An 18,494-nucleotide genomic window follows, 5' to 3' on the forward strand; every position below is an offset into this window, starting at 1 on the left:
TCATTGATGAAGCCTTTTGATTTCTCTCAATGGTATGTTCTTTGAATGTACTAGTATTGAATTCAATGGAATACTTGTTCCTTTCCAATGCATAGTTGACATCATCAATGGTTGCAGTCTACAACTAGCTATGTTGTCAACATCAACAATACAATTCTACGTTAAGTTGGGAAACTTCAACAGCTCATCGCTGGGTAAGAGGCGAGCACTTCACCGGATGCGCTATTGACAACAAAAGATTTGGTGCAAGCGTTTTCAATGGCTATGTAACTGGTAAGTATCAATTTGATTTTCAATGTTCTTCCTCTTCTTCTTCCATTGAGATTTTTTTTTTCTTAAAGTCCTTGGAGCAATTGAGGCACTCAAAAGATCTCATTTTCATCTTGGTTAGAAATTGGATTTTATTCCATCACATTTCATTGAGTTGTACGCCTTTGGGACACCCGCACATGACAATCTGTTGCGTTGTAACCGAATTGGTGGGTAAACAATTGACAAGCTCGGTGGGGGGTAAAATGAAATCGTGATGGTTCGAGGAAAAAGGAATGCGGCTGAAGCTAGGGAATCCATTTTCGAATCAGACAATGAAAATGTGCTCAACTAGTGGCAATTCCCACCGTAAATGATCACGGAGAAGCCGTAACCCATCGGCAGGGGGCATGACAATATACCAGCCTTACTACTGGTGTTTTGAATGGCTGACAATTTATTTTCCGGCCAACAACCAAAAAAAAATCCTACAAAATCTTTTGTGTTCTTACCAGGGGAAGATGAATGCTAGTAAAAAAAAAAAAAAGAGTTTCTTAATCCCAGTTGCTCAACCAGGGGCAAATGATTATGTTTTTGCTCAACCATGGTTGACAAATCCGCCTAGCGGTTGTTGTTTTGGATGGCCTCTCGAAATTGATATACGAATTGTACACAAATTGTGTCTTGAAACATCCATTTTATGAGATGGAGATGCCGATCCGGTGTGAACTCTTTTGATATCTATTGATGGGAGGATGAACCTTATGAATTTCATTTTTTATAAAGTTCATATTGATTGTTAGATGTTTTGCACTTTATTCAGAAAATAAGGTGAAATCCAAGATGCAACCCTCATTATCTGTACCCAATTAGGACATGAGTTTTTAGGAAATGGTGAAGGTAAAGGAGGAAGAGGCGGCTAGTAGAGTTAATGATTGTCTACCAGATCGATAATGGCTTCTGTAAGCAGAGCCAAGTAGTGCATATATAATATTGGAATAGGTATCGTCCAACCCCAAAACTGCTCCGATACTGATATGGATTATGGACTGGTATCGTATTGGTTGTATTGGATAAAAAAAAAATGCCTCTGTTTTACCCTTAGACCGAACTATTTCACCGATACCACATCCAGGTATCACTATCGGTGACTTCTGATGCTGTTATTTATCGTCCAATACGGGCAATCCAGTGGTATGTGACATGTGCCAACTGTCCTGGCGCAGTTTAATTGTGACCGAGCAAATGGATCGGTCTAAGATATAATAGACGTGATCGACCAAATTGGAGTACGTGATGTCCAACCTTACGTTACGTGATCAGGACATAAGGGAACACTACCATCTAGTGTCAATTCCTAGATGTGACACTTTAGTCATGAATTTTTATCATTTTCAATTCGTTGTTTTCTTCAATTCCTTTCAATCCCTCACATAGGAGTAGAAATGACCACCCTATCCCACCTTGGACAGTGGGTAAGGTGGTCATTTCTACTCCTATGTAAGGAATCGGAGGAAATTAAAACGGACAAGAATTGAAGGTGATAAAGATTCCCTTAGTCATGGACCACTTACTTGGTAATAGGTCCTCTTCAAAACACCTAAAAATCATTCCTTATATTTGGTCAACATCTCTCTTCTTCAACTTAGTATCAACATCATTGGAGGGGCATCATTGGAGAGGCTAGATATTGAGAGTGTGACACATGGCCACTAAGGCAGTGGAATTCAATTGTTGGAGTTAAGGAGTTATAGGTAAAGTGGTTTAGTTATCAGTACGTTTCAAAAGATGGAGTCAATAGCAAGGTAATTGTGAGAAGGTTTTGCACGCGCCTATTGGTGGCTTGCATTTCGATTTGTACAAAAATAGACGAAGAAGAGAAACAAAGAAAGATCGGTCTACAGAGGAATGAAATTCAGATAGAGCAATCCTGAATTTATGTGACACATGTTGCAATGACCGAAACCAGAATGTTGGCCGAATGCCATTCTTAAGATGGAGACAGAGAGTAGGTGAAATTAAGTGACATGTCTAGGTCACTTTGGTGATGGGTCCTTTCTTTGACGCTCCACGACTCGGGTGCCGTATCGGAGATGTAGTCTCATACTTATGGATGATATGATATCCCAAGAATGGAGGTTCTCAAAAGGAGACCGTGTGAATAGGGATAGAGTTTCTTTGCAATCACATTTGGACTTTATGAGCATTGTCACAATGGTTGCAAGGGACATTGTTTATACTCTGTTTTCGGTCTTTGAACGAAACACCATGAAATCTTTAGGGCCGTGCATTGCATGTGCCGTGAAAAGGGGTTCTTTTTTTGAATTTGAACAACAAAGTGGGAAGATGGTATAGAAAGTTGTGGACAGTTACTTAACCATCTAAAGATATTCAAATTCAAATTCAAATTCAAAATAAGAAATGGTAGTTGTTGGAACTACTCACAACTACCAAGGGAGCAATTATAAAAGAAGAGAATGCAGTGAAAAAAAAGATCTCGACGCATAACTTGACATTATAATTTCTCTTACTTTTCTTTTCTTAGTGCAAATTTTACTTTGACCATTTGGTCTTCTCATTGATCAAGCTTTTCTTTTGATTTTTCTCAATGAAATGTTCTTTGAATATACTAATATTGATTCAATAAAATACTTGTTTCTTCCCAATTCAGAGTTGACATCATCAATGGTTGGAGTCTACAACTAGCTATGTTGTCAACATCAACAATATAGTTCTAATTAAATTGGGAAACTTCAACAATTCATCGATGGACAAGAGGTGAGCACTTCATCGGATGCGCTACTGACAACAAAAGATTTGGTGTGGTTAGTGTAGTTTAGTGTATTTCAACACCAAGTTGTATGTGTTCAACAGTCCTTAGACGGCTAGGTATAAGCGTTTTCAATGACTATGTTATTGGCAAATTATCAATTTGATTTTCTATGTTCTTCCTCTTCTTCTTTCATTACGATTTTCTTTTTCTTAAAATCCTTGGAGCAATCGAGACACTGGAAAGATCTCATGCATTTTCATCCTAGTTAAAAGCTGGATTTTATTCCATCACATTTCATTGAATCGTACGACTTTGGCAAACCGGCACACGACAATCTGCCGCGTTGTTGCCAAATTTGTGGGTAAACAACATCCCTATATTATTTTTATTGACTTTAACATTATGTTCCTTTTTTCTCTTAATTATGTAAAAACAAACTATGGGTGAAGAAAGTGCAAAACATATTGGAAGAGTATGCACTCTCTCCTTCACACTTCAATGGTGAAGGGGTTCTCCATTTAGTTCAGAAGACACATTGAATAAGTGCAGATCTAAAGTAATCACTACTGCTCCGTAGAGAACTCCTAATTTGGTTCTTCCGATAAAAAAACACATGGACTATGGCACTCCTCATAGATATGAAGAAGGATAAGGCAGTGATTGGTATCAGTGAATGATTGAGAAACATGCAGACCTCAACATATCTAGTTTATTCAAATTATTAGGGCATATAAGGATGTCGTAGTTTATTTGAAGCAAGAGATCTAGAGATGGGATTCTAAGGGTCATTTGATTCTCTGTGCGTGGGCCCGGTCACGGGTTGCCTTATAAACAAAAACAATGAGGCATCTCGCTTTTCATGTCATTTTAGATCAAGGTTGCAAGTTTAAGGGTATTTTGGACATTTGTAAATAAGGGATCAGAATAATTATTCTAACTACGTGGTTTATTGTGCTACCACCAAACAGCATTTCATTTTGTATTATCGACCATTGATTTTTTGACTAAGAAAATCAAAGAAAAGTTTGTTGGTCGACGGTGCAACTAAAGGTTTTCATGAGCGGCAAGTTAGTAGTCTACATAGTTGAAATCATTACTCTCGCTCCTATTTACGAATGTCTGAGATGACTTTAAACTTGCGACCTTGTGTCCAAAATTCGCCCAAAGCAAGCCCCTAATTGTAGTCGTACCAACCAACAATCCCTCACCCAATAATTTCTACTTCAATTTTCTTATCATTGATTTTTTTTTTTAATTATCATATTTAATATATTTTATGGGAGGGGATCACTGCCAGGCACGCTGCTTGACCCCTACACCAGCGTGGGGTCAATGACAGTGCGTGCAAGAGCATCCAATAAGAGTGGATTTTCATTTCAAGGGAGACATGGATGGTCATTAATTTTGTCCTTTCTATGTCTGGGCGTAGACGCCACGCAACCTGACAGCCTTCTTTTCCTTATATTTTATTTTATTTTGTTTTAATTTTACATCACTACAATTCACTTTACATCTAATCAAACGACCCATAAGTGCATGCTTGAGGGAGCTTCTCCTATTTATGCCTCTCCTATAGGAAGCTTTGGAAAAATAGATTCCATGACAAATTGACATTAGAATTTCTTTTTTTCCCCCACATGGGGTTGGGGCTGGGGGAGCCCTAGGAAACACCCCCATTTTCTGCTTTTCTCTCTAGTTTTATAGGCCGGCTTCTACTTCTCACTCATAATATTGTGTGAGAAACTAATTAAATGTACCTAAATTCTTTTGATCCTGTAATTTAAGGTACCATAGGCTTAGGCTGCTTAACTAATTGATTAGCTCCCATTAAATGAATTTGAGGGAAGGTTGTAGGAAGCATTGTTTTCTTTGATAGTTGTAATAAAAGTTTGGGTGAGAGAATGCTAACCGGTTGTGTGCCTAGTGTGACTCCCATGCCTAGAAACAAAAACCGCCCTACCGCATGGAAATGACTGCCTTGCCCGCATGTAAAGGTGGAAATCCATGGGGGATAAGGCAGTCATTTCCAGGCGACAGGGCAATTTCTATGTCTAGACGTGGGAGCCAAGCTAGGCGCATGACCGGTTAGCGTCCTTTCTCCCTAAAAGTTTTGTGATTTTGGATGGTACCTGACAACCATGGGTGGGTCCATGTGATATAGGTCTTCACGCAATCATGCCTATCTTATCACATGGGCTCAGGTTGACTGGGTTTGAACTTACTGATGGGCTTTATAAACTGACCCATGAGTAGAACCTCGTAGGTTTATGAGATTAAACTTGTTTAGGTTTAGCTGACAAGGCTGGGATAAGCTGGGATCCTGATCCTCTACTGCCGAGCTGCGCATACACAGCAAGGTGGGAAATGACCGCCTTACCCCTAGGCGGTCCTACCGAACAGCTCGGTAGTAGAGGATCCAAATTGGATAAGCTGGGCAAATTTTTTTATTTTTTTGGGGTACGAAGCTGGGCAAAACTTGAATCATTTGGGTTCTAGCATCTCCTATCAAGGTGTATGTAGACGTACATACCCTAGTTATTCCAGAGTAGTGTGCCGCATCAACAGATAGAGTTCCCATTATTATTGGTATTATTTAAATATGAAAGATAATAGGGAAAATTACTTGTAAACCCTTGTTCTATGGCCGATTGCTTGATACACTCAACTTTTCAAACAATTACATCGTTAAATGATGATGGTTGATTAAAAAAATTCTAATGCCCAAACTACCCTTTAAGGGTAGTAAAGTGACCCATTTACCATTTGGCCATAGTAAAGTGTACCTTTCTTTTCATCGGTGAATAAGCCCGCCACCCTCCACTCTGCTGCTACTGCTGTGGCGAAGCAAGCCTTGAATGGAAACCTCAACCCTTGTGATCCTACTGCCGACCATATCTTTGCTGCTCCATACAAATCATGTATAAGTCTAGTGAAGGAAGACCAAACAAGAAGATCTATCAGAGAGTCTTATGATCTGGACAGAGTTATGGATATTCAGAAGAAGCCATCATCCAAAGACAAAATACTCTCTCCTCATCAGAGACCTCAAGACAGTTGTTGGGTTTGTTCAAAAAATGGAACTTTATGTCTGTGATTGAAAAATATCCCACAATCTTCCGTGTTGGTGGTGGAAACAGAGCACCCATTCCAGTCAGGCTCACGGAAAAGGCAGAAAAGGTTGCTTCAGAAGAAGCTCATGCTAGAGAACTGATGGAACCCATTTTGGTGAAGAACCTGAGGAAGTTGTTACTGATGTCAATGGAATGTAGGAAACCAGTAGAGAAAATTGAATTCATTGAATCAGAATTGGTTTGCCTAGGAACTTCAAGGAATCATTAATTCCAAACTCCGAAGTACCCAGAACTTTTCTCTGTGAAAGACATTAATGGAAAAGCTTATCTTGATCTGGAAAGTTGGGATTTTTCACTAGCTATCACCTTGCTGAAAATTTCAGTCGTCTTCTTCACCTTCACCTTTGCCGGCGATGGATTAAATCGATTTGGCTTTGAAAGGTAAGTTAGTCATTTTAACTCACAAGTTGCAATTGAATAACTTATAAAGGTAAAATGAACTTTTCCATTCAACCACTAACAGTAGACTAACACCGTCAAATTTCATGGGGCTTCAAAGTAATTGTTTGAAAAGTTGGGTGTATCAAGCATTCGGGCCATAATACATTGGGTGTACAAGTAATTTTCCCAAGATAATATTATATTGTAGTACGTCCTCAAGAAGTAAAACCCTTCATAGGTGAAGGGGATACTCAATCCCAAGGCCTTACTACACCAAACCAAGTAATGTTGTGACCAATTTTGGAGCACACTGGTTCTTTCATAAGCTGCTGAGAACTGAAAACAGATCTAGTTTCCCTGGTTGAAGTTCTGGAAGCTCAAGAATCACCAAAAATTTCAAATTTTCCAGTGGAAACTTATCATGGGTCTTTTTCCTCTTAAGAGTGTGTTATCTAAATTTTTTAATGTGGAGGATTCTTGTTGTCTTCGCTCCCATCAGGCTGAGTCTTTGTGGTGTCTGTTTGTCTCATGTGAGTTGTTCTGAGAGAATTTGGGCTTAAGGTCTCAATTGGTTTCTGCCAACTCTTTTGGGGATTTCCAAGTCTCTCTCTCTCCCTGAGTAAACTTCTATCATTGGCATTATTAGTATAAACTGTTACTTTCTCTGTTTTACTAGAAATCAATGTACTTGCCAACATGAGAAACTGAATCCACAGATGCTTATTCATCTCATCTTTCGGCAGACCAATAATCTTGGCTTTTTTATACATTCTGGCTTTTTCTGCTGTCACATCCATGACTATAAACCCAGAAGAATACCTGCATGCTGTTAATTCCCTGCCAACATTGGACCACTTCTTAGTCATCACAGATGGAAGCTTCAAAAACCAGTCCAAGGAAGCTGGATGGGCATCTGTTTATGTGGCCAATGGACATATCATTTATTTACTTGTGCTCATTTGCATTGTGGATTTTCAGGAACAGCACAAGAACAGAAACCTATACAATCTGACAGGGACCCTGTGAATCAGTGCTTATGGGAGAAAAGCGAGTAGAACTGTATCTGATGCTGAATTGGTGATCAAAGCTCTTTACAGATAACAAATCATATATTCATATCTAATAAAAAAGATAAGAGCATCAATATTTGCCGTGGCAATGAGTGTGTATCAGTAAATGTCTACTCTATTGTCCAGGTCTTTTCTTTCATCACCCCATTCTAAATTGTAGATGTTTGTTTCCATCCAACTTATAGCTCAAAACTACTTCTCTGCAACATGTTTGCTGCCCTACCACGAAAATTAAAAGATTTATGATCTCACACAATGTCACATAACAGATTATCTAATTTAAATACATCGCTCTCGCTTCTTTGGAACAGCTCTAAAAACCATACTGGCCTCTTCCACAACTGGAGTGGACAATTAAGCTGATTCTGTTAGAAGGTAAGAACTCCCAAACCATGGAACATCATCCCTTCAGCCACTGACACTTGCAACCCTGCTTAGCAAGTTTTCTGGTATGTTGATTCCAGTTCAAAATGCATCATGCTTGATGATAGCTGGATTACTAGAAAGTACAATTAGAATAAGAGCATTGTCTAAATTCATTGTAATAACAAAAAAAGGGTAAAAAAAACAAGGGAAGTGTTCAATACTTGCCTGCTATGATCATTCAACAAAACTAGGTAGAGTGGATCTTGGGACGAGAGGTGGGCAAGATGCATGACTATAAAGGCACATGTTGTGAGGCTGCAAATTGGAGCCAAAAAAAAATCAGTAATAAATCCACACATATGACAAATGCTATGGAAGACATTAAATAGAATATATTACATCAATTAACAAAATAATTATTGTTACAAAAATGAGATTTATGCACCTATCATGAATAAATTTAAGGGTCAGGTTGATCGACACCTCTGTTGGTGTCAAATTATGTTGCAACCCAAATTTTATTGGGCTGAAATGCCCTTTGTCCTATTTCGGTGTAGTTAAAGGCAGTGGTAAAATTGGAATATGCTTTGATTCCTCACTTCTGGTCTAATTTGGACTTTGACCCAAATCGGAGGGCATTATCATAATTTACCATTACAAAGTAAAAGTAAACCAAGCTGTTAGCTGAACAGAGAATGGGAGAATAGCTTGAGTGTGTTTTCTTCACTCACAGCCCTTTCATTTATATCTTTTACTAATGAGCAGAATTACAATACTGCCCCTGTATAGCCAACATGCTTATATTAGGGGAATAAACAAAGAAAGAAAAAAACACCCAAAATACCCTTATCGGGTTACATAACTCAACACCCCCCCCTCAAGTTGGTGCATAAATATCACACATGCCCAACTTGACTAGACTAGGGTGAAATAACTTCACTTCACCCTTTAGTGAATACATCTGCAAGTTGATCGTTGGATTTCACAAAGGGTATACAAATCTGCCCACTTTCTAACTTCTCCTTGATGAAGTGTCTGTCGATCTCCACATGCTTGGTACGGTCATGTTGCACTGGATTGTGAGCAATGTTGATTGCTGCTTTGTTGTCACAGTACAACATCATTGGATTGGACGATGAACAGAACAACCAATATCCCGGAGTAAACTCTGAAGCCACAATAGTTCACATATGCCGTGGGCCATGGCACGGAATTCTGCTTCAGCATTAGACCTAGCCACCACATTTTGCTTTTTACTTCGCCATGTGACACTGTTACTTCCTACAAAGGTACAATAACCTGTAGTGGATTTTCTGTCTGGGTTACCACCCCAGTCAGCATCTGTGTACACCTCAATGCGAAGGTGATCATGTGGAGACAGGAGAATCCCTTTCCCTAGAGCTGATTTCAAATAGTGGAGAATATGAAGAACAACGACCATATGAGTGGAGTTGGGATCATGCATGAACTGACTGACCAAACTAACAGCAAATGCAACGTCTGGTCTGATGCGGGAGAGATAGATTAGTTTTCCCACCAACCTTTGATAACGCCCCTTATCAACAGGATCACTATCCTTCTCTTGTAGACGAGTAGTAGCCTCCAAAGGGGTGTCACATGGGTGACATCCTAACAAACTAGTCTCTCAAAGTAAATCTAAAACATATTACCTTTGGGAGAGAAAGATGCCTTTGGGAAAACAAGCAACTTCAATCCTAAGAAAATACCTGAGCTGTCCTAGATCCTTTATTTCAAATAAGGATGTGGAAGCTTGGATCAGAATAGGGTTAGCTCTGATACCATGTTAGCTGAACAGAGAATGGGAGAATGGCTTGAGCATGTTTTCTTCACTCACGGCCTTTTCATTTATATCTTTTATTAATGAGCAGAATTACAATATTGCCCCTATATAGCCAACATGCTTATATCAGGGGAATAAACAAAGAAAGAAAAAAAAAAACCAAAATACCTTTATCGGGTTACATAACTCAACAAAAGCAATGCCACAAATTACCAAGATATCACGCTAGTTTACTAAATAAATTGCAACTTATTTGAAAATAAAATAATAATAATCACCCGAACACAAATAGTTCATGTGCTGGTGGCAGTGTCTTCTAAGGAGGCGAATGGGAGGTCAGAGAACCAGGCTTGTGAGATCGGTGAAGAAGATTAAGTAGCTAAAGACGACCTGGAGACTCTTGAAGCCTTGGGATCTGGACCAGCTGGTTCGTTCTTCCGGTCTGGAAGCAAGAAGAGATGCAAGCAGGTAGTGGCGCCACCAGTGGTAGTGGTTGAGGTGGGGCCCATCTGAGGAGTTCTGCAGAATTTTTTATTAAATTGGTGGTGGTTTTGCCAAGAGTCATTGTTGGAACGACGATAGATGAAAGGAGAGGCGGAGAAAGTACAACAGAGGAGGGGGAGAAATATAAATTTAGCTAAGAAAACAGAGAAGCAGAGGAAGAAAAAGAAAGACTAGCAGATATGGCTAGGCTTCACGATGATGGGACAAGGATTACCTTTTTCCCTCTGATTTTTATTTGGCATGAATATCGAATGAGATATTAAATTAGTTCATTTACCCCCATCACTTGTAGAATCCAGTGCAATATTCTTACTTGGAATGGGAAAGGAAAGTGGGTGATGACACCCCCTGAGGTGCTGTGATGAATTTCCCTAAATTTCCCTAGAAAAAGTATGGCTTCCCTATGCATCACATTGACATTCCTTCATAGGCCAAGGCCCACAATAATAGTTATTATCACTTTTATCAAAGCAAGCAAAACCTTGGCTCCATGAGGGGAGGGGGGGGGAGTTTATCCTAAAGAAAAAGAAAAACAATAAAAAATGGTTGGGAATGAGTCCATTATGGTTTCCTTAATTGTTAGGAGTTAGGAGTCAGTTTCCTAGTCTAAGTAAGTTACCTATTTCAGACTAGGTTTAGTTTGCTTTTCCTTTTATGGCTGTAATGGTTTTATTATAAATAAGATACTTGAGGGAGAAAGAAAAGTAACACATACAGCTCCTCCCCTTGCATCTACTCTCTCCATCTTCTCTTCTCTCTTTTCTCCTCTCTAAAGTTACTGGTTACAGGTCCAAGGTTTTCTACATAGTATCAGAGCTAGGCAACCTGTTGAGAAGTGTCCCTATTGTGGTACACTTCTCAACACAACCAGTGACTGATTCTCTCCAAGATTGCCGTTTTGAGAGTCGTCTTGGGTTTCCCGTTTGAAGAAGGAAACCCTAGTTCATAGAAGAAGAAGAACTAGGGTTTCATAAGGGTTTTGTATGTTGGTGATCGAAAGAGGGTTGTTCTCGATCGTATGCTGCCTCTGTTTGAGAGATGTGGTCTCGGTGCCTCTGATTTGCTTTTATACCTCAGCTGCTATTACTTTCTGTTGATCAAACTAAGTTTTTTTCTGGTTTGATCGAAGAACTTTTACTGATCGATCTACAGACAGTCATGCTCTCCTTTTTGAACTTTTGATGATTTTTTTCTGCTTGATGGTGTTTCGTTGAGTCCAAAGGTTGAAGACAAAATTTCCGCCTTTGGTTATCGCCTCCCCTTTTTCGAATTTGGTTTCCGGCTGGTTCATGCTGGAGTAGATTAATGTTGGAGCTTTTCTGTTATTGAAAACCCTTTTGTTTGATTTTGGATGGTTCATCGGTTCTTCAATTATTTCTGTTGCTGCTCTTTGGTTTTGGGCTGAGATCCTAATTGAGGACAGTACCCACATAGGCGATCCTAATCCAAGGGTTTCATCACCCAAACCAACCTCTGTTTTGAAGATTAAGTCGAAGCCGTGACCTGCTTCCTTGTTTAACCGCCAGATCTAATTTCAGGGCTCGAAATACTTGAGTGGAGCTTGCTGTTTGTAGGAACTACCACCTGGGTTTAATAGGGCCTGGGAGTGCAACTCTACCTCTGAAATTTTAGGCCAAACAAAGATCTGTCGTGGATTTTCTCTCGATCTGAGTTTCTTCTTTCTGCTGGGCGTTTGTCCGTGACTGAAGGTTGAAGACAACCTTCGTAACGTGAGTGGCTTTCTTTTCTTTTATTCTGGTTTCCTATATTAGCCCTCCTTTCTCTTTTTATTCCACTTAGCCTATAATTTACAGCCCTTCCTAGTTTTTTCCCTTACAATTATTTTAATTCCCATCAAGCCCCACTGCTTCTTCAATTACCCATAGCCCTCTTGAAAATTCTGGTTATTTACCAGATTGCCACTATTACTTAAATCTGATCTATTTGTTAATTGGGTGTGCCCCTAGGCGATTCAAGTCGGCTTTTAGGTCCATAACAACTCTTGGAAATTTTTGGTAAATTATAATTTTGTGATTCCTTCCTTTTTAATTACCCATAGCACCTTTGGAAGATTCTGAAAAATTACAACTTTTGCCATTATCCCTTACATCATCTCCATTATTTGTCCCCGTGTACTACTACACATGAGGGGGAGATTATATACAATTCCATTGCAGAACTTGCAGAACCTTGCAGGCATTGCAGAACTTGCAGAACCTTGCAGACATTGCAAAACATTTGTGCAAAAAATTGAAGACCAGATTTTTTTCCACCATTGCCATTGGGTATCATCAGTTATTGAGTTGTATTTGCCGTGAGGGTGAAATTAAGTATTGAAGAAATTGGGATTCTTTTAGCTACGGCTGTTATTTGCGGTGCTCTTGTTTATGGGATTTATTGTGATGCCCGTGTTTGGAGATGTTGATTATTTGGCCGTTATTTGTTCACGTGTACTGCTACACGTGAGGGGGAGATTGGAATTGGATATTACTATTTGCATATCTACTCTGCATAAGTCATCAATTGGAGAGTCTTACCTTTCTCAAGAATATTTTGGTGAAGATTTCTCAAGATTTATTTCAGTGAAGATTTTTTACTTTTGAAGGGAAACTCCGAAGTTGCTGTCCTTCATCTTTTAAGCATGATATAGTGTTTTTGAAGATCGACAGGAAAATTCCACTTTGTGCGATTGAATTGATTCTTCCTTTGCTTGAAGATCGAGTCTTCTCTTATTAGAAATCAAGTTCCGCAATTATTGGAGAACATCTGTCATCGTTACCTATCTGCTGTTTTTGGATTGCGGTTGATGTTATCTATCGTCCAGTGCTTGGGCTGATGTTTCTACTGGTTTTATGATGGCAGATTGGAGTTTCCTCTATGCTCACTGAAGTCTACAATTGCTATTTAAGACTGGTGTTGAGTTTGATTTTCTATTCTTTTTGGTCCAAGCTGGAGCCTTCCTTTTGATATCTGTATACTCCAGCCTGAGGGGGAGTGTTGAGAAGTGTACCACGATAGGGGGAGTGTCTCTATTGTGGTTGAGTCCATTATGGTTTCTTTTATTGTTTTATGTCTTTAATTGTTAGGAGTTAGGATTCAGTTTCCTAGTCTAAGTTAGTTACCTATTTTAGACTAGGCTTAGTTTCCCTTTCCTTTTATGGATGTAATGGTTTTATTATAAATAAGATACTTGAGGGAGAAAGCAAAGTAACACATACGGCTCCTCCCCTTGCAGCCACTCTCTCCATCTTCTCTTCTCTCTTTTCTCTCTAGAGTTACTGGTTACAGACTTACAGGTCCAAGGTTTTCTACAGGAAGCTTAGGTATTCCTGATGCAAATGACTATTATATATATATATATATAGTTCTTTGACATCTTGGACTTGCTTAAGGATACCTCCATAGCCTAATTCTGATGCATCAGTTTCGACTATTTTGGGTAAGGTAGGATCCGCAAGATGGAGGAAGGGGATTTCTTTGACAAGTTTTTTAATATTTTGGACAGCAGTAGTTTGGTCATTGGTCCAAGAAGGTGGTTTTTTCTTGAGTCTAGAATATAAGTTTTTACAGATGTGACTAATTTGGGGAATGAAATCTCGTACATAATTAAGACTTCCTAAAAACCTTTGGAGTTGTTTTTTGTCAAGAATTTGGTCTGGAAATTTATCTACAAAAGCAATGGATCTTTCAATAGGGATAATCTTGCCTTGGTGGATATAGTGTCCGAGAAAACGGATCTTTGTTTGAAATAGTTCCATTTTCTTCTGGGAGAGTACTAGGCCACTAATCTTCATTGTCTGGAAGAAACTTTTCAAGTGTTTGAAATGCTGTTCAATGGATGTGGAGAATATGAGGACATCATCAATGTAGACAATTATGAAATTGCCAAATGGATTTAGGATGTCATTCATAATGTTTTGGAATTCACTAGGGGCATTCTTGAGGCCAAAAGGCATGACATTCCATTCATAATGGCCAAAGGGGGTGGTAAAAGCTGTTTTGTATCTGTCATCCTAGTGGATCTGGACTTGCCAGAAACCAGACTTCATATCAAATTTGGAGAATATGGTGGATTGATAGAGTTTTTGGCGCAGGTCTTTTTTGTTAGGTATAGGGTAACGGATCCATTGTAAAGCATCATTGAGGGGTTTATAATTGATGACTAACCTGGGTGTTCTTTGTTCAATCTCAGCGTTTTTATTAACATAAAAAGCAGCACAACTCCAAGGAGACTTGCTCTTACTGATTAATTTTTTGACAAGGAGGTCTTGTATTTCTTTTTTACAAGTTTCTTGAAGTTCTTGGTTCATTTGAATGGGTCTGGCTTTGGTAGGAATGTTTTTCTCAAGGAACCCTAGTTCATAAGGTAACCTAACAATGTGTTTATGTCGGTACCAAAAGGCATCAGGAAATTCAGAACAAAGGTCTTTTTCAAATCGTTTTTTGATATTGGCTATTTGTTTCTGTATAGCTGTCACAAAGTTTTTGCGAAACATGTCGGTGTGTTATTTCTTGTTTTAAGTAATCAAGATGCTTTTGTTTATTGTTGATTAAGTTAACAGTGGTCTGATTAGATATAGCAACAGATTTGAGAAGATCAATGTGTTTTGTCTAGGCTGGTTCAAGAAATTCAAAATCAACTGTGCGTCCAAGGATTTGGGTAGAAATTCCTTGGTTTGTTACTGTAAAGGGTTTTATGAGTTCAAGGAATGGTTGGCCTAAAATTACTTCAGTATTTAAGTCTTTTACAAGTATAAAAACTTGTTTGAGGCATGTTCCTTGGTTGCAGATGTGAACATCTGAAAGTTTATAATTAACATTGAGTTTGGAACCATTTGCTCCAGTGAGTTTTTGTGTTGATTTCTCGAAATACTGTGTTGGGACTAATCCCTCCTTAATACAATTTAGTTGGGCTCCTGAATCAATTAATGCGACAGTGGTTATTTTATGTGAAGAAGAAATTACTAGTGTTATGTTTACGTACCATTGTTGGCATGGAACTTTGTTGATAATGGCAACAAAATCTTTTTCTTGTTCCATAGTTATTTGTGGTTCTTCTTCATCTTCTTGTATGGATTGTTGAATTTGTTTGAGTTTTGCTATATCAGCTTTGATGTTTTTTATTTCAGTTTTAAGATCATTGGTGGTTGCTTCAAGATTTGTGATTTGGTTTTGATCTGGGGTTTGGGCAGCAATGGGAGTTTTCCCAAATCTTTTGTAAATTTGTTTGATATCATAGGAGAAAACAATGGTGTTATCCCTTACCATAACCTTACCTATGGTGACCTTATAAGTCTTGTTCATAAGGAAGGACTTGCCTTGTGCACAGACATCAAACTCAGAAAACAAATCAGGAAAGAATCAAAATCTTATAAAAAAGAGCTAGGAGGATTTTGTGAACAATTTGGACTTGCATTCAAAGAAACCTCTCACAAGAGTCATAAAACCCATCGCTATATCAGAAAAACTAGACATAGGTTTCATAATAAGACTCATGTACCAATAAAAGAAAATGATAATAAGAAAACATGGAAACCATTCCCATTGCTATTGTTCATCGCATCGAATACAAGGCCATGAAAACCATAAGATCTAGAGCCCTTAAAAGAACTACTAGAGGCCAGACCACGTTTATTGAGACTGATTTCGTTCATTCTCATGCCATCCCACCAAAGACCATCAGTTGGAAAGATGTCAAATTTCCACCCAAATGGTGTCTTCAGTATCCATGCCCTGAACCACCCATTGAACCTCATTCTGAAGTTGAGTCCATAAACCAAAGTCACGATGGAACTGTCACGATCACTTTCCAAAGACACAAAAGTAAAGCACAACCTAACCTTGAGGAATTTGAAAACCTCAGCCAAATACCTAGCAGAGCTTCAACTTCAAACACGTCTGCTTCTACCATAGCTAGCCTGCACCTTGAAAATCAAAAGTTACAAGAACAACTAAAAACTTTCAAACTATTAGGATTACAAACCCACAGTAATGTTGCCCAAGGATTTTATGAAGAAGGATCTCGAACTTCTTCCCCTACTCATAAACCTTCCTCCCCAACACAAACTGAAATGCAACATGACCCTTCAATTGTTGTTATTTCCGTCGAAGACTTCTAGATTGACAAACCAAAACTCCGACAAGATTTCCTTCTTCCCAAAAACAAAGAAAAAAGAGAGTGGTTTTTTAACTACTTCTCCGATGAACAACAAAAACAAATTAGAAGTCTCTGGTATGATAAAATGAACACTATTAAAACCAATATTATGTTCTTCACATACTTAGACATCTATACAAGTAATAGAAATATTGAATATCCCTTCACAAACATTAGTGTGAACAAGAAGGTTTTCCGTACCTACACTACGGCAGATGATAAAACCATTGAATCCATTCACCCTCCAATCACAAACATAAAACTGAAAACCAGTAATGGTGGTGAAATCATGGCGACACCATTCAGATCTATTGAAGGTGTTACTGGAGGACCAACAAAAATTATTGAACAAGTCAATTATACAAATCAATATTTACAAACCATAGGGAACCAACTTGTTAGAATATAAAATCTTGTCCAAAAAGATTCACAGCCTGAACCCACAACAAAAACCTCCTCTACAACTCCATTGTTCAAACCCTTCACTATTTCAAATAAAAGTTTAAAGAATCTCAACACCATAGAAGGAAAAAGTTTCTTAGAACAAGTCTCCACAAGATTATCTTCTTTAGTTATCCCTGAAACACCTCAAAAGGAATCAGCCCAAAAGGAATCACAAGGTAGCACTGTTGCTACCATACAACAACAATCTTCCTCTAAAACTTCAAGTGATAATTAGGAACATGTCAATGCCATAACCAGTCCCTATACGGCTCTAAACTATTATCCCAGACCTACTTACCCCGATCTCCAACTTGAAAATAGAAAAGACTTTTCCCAAGCCAATTATCAAAGCGGCATCATCTATGAATGGAATATAGATGGAATATCTGATTACAATCTTAGTAATAAACTTCAAGAAATGACTATGGTCAGCAATGCCCATCGTATCAAAAACATACCCGACCAAGCCATTGCTGAAATCCTTATTTCTAGATTCACCGGCCAACTCAAAGAATGGTGGGATAATGTTCTTAGCCCAGCAGAAAAATAATATATTTTAGACTCCATACAAACTACTAAAACAGGCCTTCCCATCATAGTCAACAACCAAACAATAGGAGATGCTGTTAATACCTTGATCTTTAGTATCACTAAGTATTTCCTAGGAGATCCTGACAGACTCAAGGATAGATCCTCCGAACAATTATCAAATCTCAAATGTAAAAAACTCCATGATTTCAAATGGTATAAAGACACATTTATGACAAAAGTCCTAACCAGGGAAGATGCAAATCTTCCATGTTGGAAAGAAAAGTTTATCCCAGGACTTCCCAATCTATTTTCTGAAAAATTGAAACAAAAATTAAGAGAAGAAAACAATGTTGTTATCCCTTACCAAAACCTTACCTATGGTGACCTTATAAGTCTTGTTCATAAGGAAGGACTTGCCTTGTGCACAGACATCAAACTCAAAAAACAAATCAGGAAAGAATCAAAATCTTATAAAAAAGAGCTAGGAGGATTTTGTGAACAATTTGGACTTGCATCCAAAGAAACCTCTCACAAGAGTCATAAAACCCATCGCCATATCAGAAAAACTAGACATAGGTTTCATAATAAGACTCATGTACCAATAAAAGAAAATGATAATTAGAAAACATGGAAACCTCAAAAGAAATTCTATAAGAAATCTTTCCAAAACACAAAACCTACCCAAACCCAAGGATGTTACAATTGTGGCAAACCAGGGCACATTGCCAAATACTGCAGACTTGCCAAAAAGATAAACTCCCTTATCATGCCTGATGATACTAAGATCCAACTTCTAGCTGACCTAGCTGATAGTAGTTCCGACTCAGAATCTGAGCCTGAAAACAAAGAAGTAAACCAAATACAATCAAACAGCGAAGAACAAATTTCCCCTTGCACTTGTAGTTAAGGTATCTTTGGTAATAACTGTGATGACTCTGAAGAAACCAAGTCCATTAACATGATACATTCAAATACTGAGATGAGGAATTTTGACAAACCTGAAGAATTCCTTAATTTCGTTGATCAAATCAAAGATAAGCATACTAAAACTTTATACCTCCAACATGCCCAAGGACTAATGAAACAA

General features: G+C 38.4%; 1 protein-coding gene across 4 annotated transcripts in view; it reads right to left on the reverse strand.

Annotated features, from left to right (window-relative positions):
* Positions 1-7,583: 7,583 nt before the first annotated feature.
* Positions 7,584-18,494, reverse strand: part of LOC122670521 — a 42,604-nt gene continuing 31,693 nt past the window's right edge. The window contains exons 8-9 of one of the 4 annotated variants that reach the window (XM_043867433.1): positions 8,196-8,285; positions 7,584-7,818 (exon numbers count right to left, since the gene is read on the reverse strand). In XM_043867433.1, the coding sequence (XP_043723368.1) occupies positions 7,797-7,818; positions 8,196-8,285 (112 nt within the window). In that variant the 3' untranslated portion in view covers positions 7,584-7,796. Of the gene's footprint in view, positions 7,819-7,887; positions 8,104-8,191; positions 8,286-18,494 lie in introns of those variants that run through there. The other 3 variants (XM_043867435.1, XM_043867434.1, XM_043867432.1) reach the window with 3 other exon arrangements.

Source organism: Telopea speciosissima, chromosome 8 (genome assembly GCF_018873765.1).
Source record: "Telopea speciosissima isolate NSW1024214 ecotype Mountain lineage chromosome 8, Tspe_v1, whole genome shotgun sequence".
Classification (NCBI taxonomy): domain Eukaryota; kingdom Viridiplantae; phylum Streptophyta; class Magnoliopsida; order Proteales; family Proteaceae; genus Telopea; species Telopea speciosissima.